The 6,450-nt window shown below is 37.3% G+C and overlaps 1 protein-coding gene across 1 annotated transcript; it reads left to right on the top strand.

The window, feature by feature from the left end:
• Positions 1-226: 226 nt before the first annotated feature.
• On the top strand, positions 227-2,331 carry LOC127774877 (protein SPEAR1-like). Its single transcript, XM_052301170.1, has 5 exons — positions 227-589; positions 712-807; positions 1,370-1,440; positions 1,591-1,681; positions 1,787-2,331. The coding sequence occupies exons 1-5, from the start codon at positions 365-367 to the stop codon at positions 1,886-1,888; spliced, it is 585 nt and encodes a 194-aa protein (XP_052157130.1). The 5' UTR covers positions 227-364; the 3' UTR covers positions 1,889-2,331.
• Positions 2,332-6,450: the final 4,119 nt, after the last annotated feature.

The raw sequence follows: 6,450 nt of genomic DNA, 5'->3' as shown, positions 1-6,450 counted from the left end.
CAATGGGAATTAATTTAAACTCCTCTCTCCTTTTCTTTTAGTGATAGGATTTGGGTCACATGGTGCTGATTATATAAACCAATTAATGAAGCCATTGCCACGCTATAAGATCAAATTAAAAAAATCAAATAAACAATGCTGCAACCTGCAGTGCATCCCTATTATTAATTAATGTGTGTGTAAGGTAAGGAGATCTCTCCCTTTCACTTTAATATCAAAGAGTCTCCTTTCCATCATCCAACTTCTTCTCCCTTTCTTCTTGCTCCCACTTTGCTAGCTATGGTCTTCTTCTAGGTCTTCTGATCAGTTCTCTTCTGGTGTACTAGAAATTTCCCCATATGAAAGCTAGCAACTTTGGAGACAAATGAACATGGAATGGCCAGGAAGAGGAAGATCATTTGGGTCCAGCAGGAAGGGCAAGAGATCAGCCGGAAACAGCGGCTCCGACAAGCCGAAGCAGCCGCAGCGAGGGCTCGGCGTTGCGCAGCTCGAGAAGATCAGGATTCAGAGTGAAATGGCAGCCGGCTACCTGCAGAATCCTCCTCTTGGCCAGCCACCTCCGATCCATGGAATTGGCAGCCTCAACCTGGTAAATTAGTCTGACTACCAATTTCTGCATCTTTTTAGTAATTTTGTGATTCTTGCTGGTTGCTCAAGTTTAATTTCTTTTCTGATTTCATGTGGTTTTGGAATTGATCATCCATCGAGCAGCAGGAAGATGCACGGTCATCTAACTCGCTGTCATCGTCTCCATCGTCCTCCTTCCCTGCCAACATCAACTCCTATCCCATCCACCCCAATTTAGCGGTATATGCAGTTCTTTCAGCTGTTCACCAAATGCATACTAGCTAACTGACAGAATTTCAGAGATCTGCCAATAAATCTTGTCAAATTGTTACTACATATTTTCTTGGTTTCTAGACAGATTAATCAACCTCTCTCTAAGATTAATTTCAACGAAATATGCACTCTTTGTTTTTTAATCATTTCAGCCCAACATAAAAAAAAATGAATAGTCCATAAGAGATCTACAAAAGTTAGACAACGAATTCATCTTATTGACTATATTTGCTTCCAGGTCCAGCTGCTGGCGTGCTTTGCTAGCTACAGTAGTGTATTGCATATTTGCATCAAGCCTAGAACGCGTGATAATAAACATTATTTTTTTGGCAAAAGGATGCATATATATGGTTGTCGATTAATCTTGTGCACAGAGAAGAACAAGAGTATTATTGCAGCTAAAGAGATTTTATTCCCCCATGCACGTGAACGTGATATCCTTGGCTTAGCTAAAGAGATCTTATCATGGCCGACACAGTTCGACCTAACTAACTTAGCTTGGTTCTATATTGCAAATCTGCAATTATAGATGGCCTATGGAGGGAGCAGATCAGGAGATATCAGATACGGCGAATTCCAATCAACGAGTCCCATCATCAGGTGCTCGTCTTTATACACACATGTGCATGCTCGAAATAATAATTATCCAGTGATGATCAATTGAAGTTTAATTATATATCTAAACAACAATATGATCAGTGATTAACACAGGATGCCTGAATGTATGTTAATTAGTTCCTAATCTTTCAGGTCACCGCCTAACCATGAAGCTATATATGGAGCTGCAGCTCATTACTCTCATCCCAGCAGCGACCACACATTGCCTCTCTTCGAACCTGAGGTATACACACCTAATTAATTTAATTATATTGAAGAGATGTGTTAATAGTTTATACAATATGGTTGTGCCAAGATAATCCATTTCTATGTCATTAATTAATTGTAGGAATCCATTTACTTAAGGAGACACTACGGCCTAAACCAACCGGTAGATCACTCTATGAACTCAGATGATCCTGAAGAAGTAGACCTTGAGCTCAAGCTATGATCATCTTCAGTGGATATTGTATCATGTGGCTACCTGCTAATTAATCTCTCAGTTAACCTAGCTCTCCCTACTGATTTATTGATGCATGCATGCCTCAAAAACTTTAAGTATTCTTGCAGTATATTATGATCACTGTGATGTAATGCATGCATGATCAAGGGAGAGCAATGAACAAGATAAGAAGCACACATGACACACATCGAAGAAATTTCTTTAAAGCAGGTAGTACTGTACTGCAGTGTGTCGACGTTGAGTTACGAAACCGAGTGCCGGAATTTGGTTAGTTATGATTTGTAGAACTTGTAAAACTTGATTTGGAGTGTATATACAGTTCAGTTCTTCTGAAAGTCATCCATGGATATATGATGATGATGCTGTGGGGAGTTTCTCTACCTTTTCTAATTTTTTTTTGGTGGATACATATATGTACTGTATAATAATGATATGATGGAGATGCTGCAAAAATTCGATATATCCGTGGTAAAATCTTCGAAACGACAGAGTCAATGTTGCGGTCGCCTATATACTACTGATGCAGAGATCAAACAAGGGGGAGGTACGTTATGTTAATTTGCTTTCCCTAAAAAAAGAGTTCATTTGCTGAGACAACACAATTTTTAGAGGCCCATTATGCCATTTGATCCTAGATATATATAATGCCGATGCAATAATTATACATACCGCTTGTCTAAAAAAAAATATTACACATGCACCTAACAGGCCAAGATCTTTCTCTCTCTTGTGCTTCTATTTTGCCATTTAGTTTGCACCATGCATTCATGCATGCTGACACCATGTTAGGCATCATCGTCTACTGCACTCATGCATATAGGTCGTACTGTATCAAGCATATATGATATAATATGATGAGGAAGTTTGGATATATATTCGTCAGTGGCATATCATATCTTACCTGACCATGCATGCATTACATGTAATCTTACATAATAGCATGCATTCATGCACATGCATTGAAGCACATGTTTATCTCTCTTGTATGTACTTCCGTCGTCCCAAAAAATAATTTCTGGTTACGAATCTGAACATAGGGTATATATGTTCAAATTCATAGCCAGAAATTCGTTTTTTTTATGGAAGGGGTGGTGTACGCAAGAGGTAGCACTATATATCAGAACTACTGTGAATGAAGAACATTTCTCTTTATCATATTGTGTGCATATATCGAAACATTAGTAATGCGGAAATTCTGGCCCAACTGATGTAGGCACAAGCTACCTAGTGTGGAAGTAAATATAAAATATATATAAACCTGGCATTGTCACTCCCACAATTAACCATACACCATTATACCATAGATACAATTATGTAGAACCATATATCCAAATCAGACCACCAATCGAGCTTTGATTATTTTTTTGCGAGGAAGAGAGATCTTCATTCTGCTAGCCTTGTATGTAGGTAGGAACATGCTCTTGTCAAAGAGCACAACGCTTCGTTGTGCTAGCCAATTGCGCTAACTCATGAGCTACCCTGTTGCATCCTCTTCCAATATGACGAATCCTCACCTCTGAAAACAACTCCTTTGTACATTGCATATCAGTGATAATATGGCACCACACTGCTGGCTTATTAACCCATTCAACGGCCAAAGCTAAACCTTCACGACAAGCCAATAGCTTTCATTAAATTTTAAAAGGCTCTTAATAATTAAGTTGTAACATACGGTATACATATGTGTGATTTTGATCAATGCGCCATTTAATTTATCTTTTTAACCGGGTCGGCCGGAAGATTTCAGCCGATAAAATTTAGGTCGAGCATTTATATTGACATAGTAAAGTTGTCGTCTTAGAAGTGGATAAAATTGAAAATATATAGTAACTGAATTATTTTACAATCCTTTAATCCGAGTGTGTGTGGGTGTGGCACTGAATTATTTTTGGTATATATAACCTCGATATCTCTTAAAGATCAGAACTCAATAACTATACATGATAAGCATTATCCTATTTTTATTATTGCATATTAATTTTTAATAAAGAGTCAATCTCTATGTTGATAGACACATGATTTTTTTTTAAATCTGTGCATATCAGTTATATTTCTTTGAGATTTGCAAATTACTCAATCCCACACATAAATGATTATGAGCTATACGATGATATCTAAAACTAGCTAGTAGCGTATTTTTTAGATTGCACAGTAATCAATATAGTACTCAATCTATCAATGCACCATGATCGTTGAGCTATGAATATAATCATAGATCGATGCCGATCGAGGTCTTTGTGATCATCCAAATAAACACAATGAGCTATATGATATATACATACATACATATATATATATATATATATATATATATATATATATATATATATATATATATATCTGAAACTAGCAGCAGTTTTTTTATAAAAAAATAAAAAATAAAAAGCATTATTAATTTGTTGATTTTCATATCCTCGCCTATGACCGTTTCTCTTTGTTCTATTGCGTCCTTGTTGATACATTGCGTTGCACCAAAACAAACCAACATCCAACAGGAAACTAAAGTACACATAATCATATATTAACACCCCATTAATCTATGCAGCTAACTACCATGTCCAACATGTCGATCCTGATCTAGTATGCATGTATAATTGATTAATCTGCATATGCAGGGTGCAGATAAACACCAGGATACGTAGTCCTTAATGCCTGCCTTTTCCTGTACATGATTGGTTGGTTAGCTGACGAGGAAAAGATATTATAGTATTATTGCTCAGTGATACGCAGCAGTGCACCATATCTCTATCTCAATCTTCAAGCTAGAAACTAATTCAACACATACCAACAAACGAATAAACTCTGATATGCTGTGTGATTAAACCTGCGGATCCATCAGCTAACTAGGTATCTCTGCGATCTTCCCAAATCTCAAATTAATGGTGGTTTTAAACAAGTTGATGATGATATATATGGACTAGCTAGCTAATAATCATCATGTTATGCGTGTTGCAATATAAAATCCTATCAACTATATATGTGAACTTCTACACTACTTCTTCATGCATGCTACAAGAGCATTTGATCGATTATAAGACAACAAGGATTTGCTCGAATAAACTTACATTAGCTAGGTTGCTGCAATTCGTCTAATGATCAATTTGTAGAAGTCACGAGAATCACCAGGACTTCAAGTTCAAAAACTGAAGAATAAAAACGTGAACACCAAATTTGTGGGCCAAAAACAATCCCCAGATACACCTATTTTTGCTGCTTTGATTAACTGACAGCTTGCAAGTCCAGGGGAAAGGAGAGAACGGCCGATTGCCAGTGTTCTGTAAAATTGGCATGCAGACAAATTTCCATAGCTCGCAGTGTGTGAACTGGTCTCTTAACACTCTTCCTTCACTTAAACCCCGCACTTATCAACTTTATATATATCTTGGCAGTATCCTATTTTGCTCGAAATCGCCAGCTGCTATTGTATTGTTTCTGCGCTAGCGTTTTATCACACACAAACATAATCCAGCTGCTTTCCATTTGTTCCAACTATGGCCATATATACTTTTTTTTATCTCTCTCTTTTGGTGTAATAATGTGAATCCAAATTTAGCAGCTAGCTGTAAATAAACTCCACAGTCACAAACGGATGGATGATAAGATGCTCATCTCCAAGGAAATCAAATCTAAAACCGTCGGATGTCATCAAGGTTCAAGATTCATTTGTCCGCTGCCTCTCCTCTAGGGTTCAGGGTGACATCTCTACAGTATAAATACCCATGTTTTGATTAGAAAAACAATTTCCACCCAGCAGCCGCCAGGCCTTCTTCTTCTTCTTCAGTCTCAGTCAGAAAGAAAAGATCTTACCAATAATTGGGTATGTGCTTAAGATCTATCTTTCTCTCTTCCTCTTTCTCTTTCTCTTTGAACCTAAACTACTTTGCTTTCATGTTCTAAACATCAATTTTTTTTCTGAATTTTTTATATACTGCTTATATACCTAGCTAGATAAAGGGGATCCAGAGATGATGCATGCAGGAGGTGCAGGAGGCAACAGGGATGATGGTTCATCTGATCCTTGGAAGAGGAAGGGTGACAAGAAGAAGAAGAAAGATGATAAGCCCAAGGAACGGAAGAGAGGGTTTGGGGTTGCAAAGCTAGAGATAATAAGGATTCAAAGTGAACTAGCCGAGCAAAAAAAAAAGAACGAACTAGCCGAGCAGGAAAAAAGGCAAAACGCTCTTAACCAGCAGGGGCCACCTCAGATCCCAGATGGAACTACCGATGGCGTGGTAATTATATTAAATAAGATTAAATAAATTATAATTAGCAAACAGATGCGGATCCGTCGATTTTTGTTTGATTTGTGTACCTTTGATTAAATTAATTTTCTATGATCTATTGTATATTTTATCATGTTTAATTTTATAGATTTATTTTTTTAATGTAATCGGATGAGTCTTTTTGAAATGGATCTGTCAAACAGGACATAGCTGCAATAAGGGGATCAGTCTATCCATGGTCTATGCATGCCAACGTTGCCCCTTCACTGCCACCGCCACACTACTCACCACATCTCGCGGTATAGAATTTTTAATTTTTTTTCTTCT

Source organism: Oryza glaberrima, chromosome 5 (genome assembly GCF_000147395.1).
Source record: "Oryza glaberrima chromosome 5, OglaRS2, whole genome shotgun sequence".
NCBI classification, from domain to species: Eukaryota; Viridiplantae; Streptophyta; class Magnoliopsida; order Poales; family Poaceae; genus Oryza; species Oryza glaberrima.
The sequence above is the reverse complement of the archived record's forward strand: the minus strand, read 5'-3'. Positions and strand labels throughout refer to the sequence as shown.

What these genes read in the sequence shown, in the direction of transcription:
- LOC127774877 (XM_052301170.1), top strand. Translation starts at nt 365, where the DNA reads ATGAACATGGAATGGCCAGGAAGAGGAAGATCATTTGGGTCCAGCAGG. An exon ending in TCAACGAGTCCCATCATCAG is followed by an intron (nt 1,441 to 1,590) that starts GTGCTCGTCTTT and finishes CTAATCTTTCAG; the next exon opens with GTCACCGCCTAACCATGAAG. An exon ending in TGCCTCTCTTCGAACCTGAG is followed by an intron (nt 1,682 to 1,786) that starts GTATACACACCT and finishes AATTAATTGTAG; the next exon opens with GAATCCATTTACTTAAGGAG.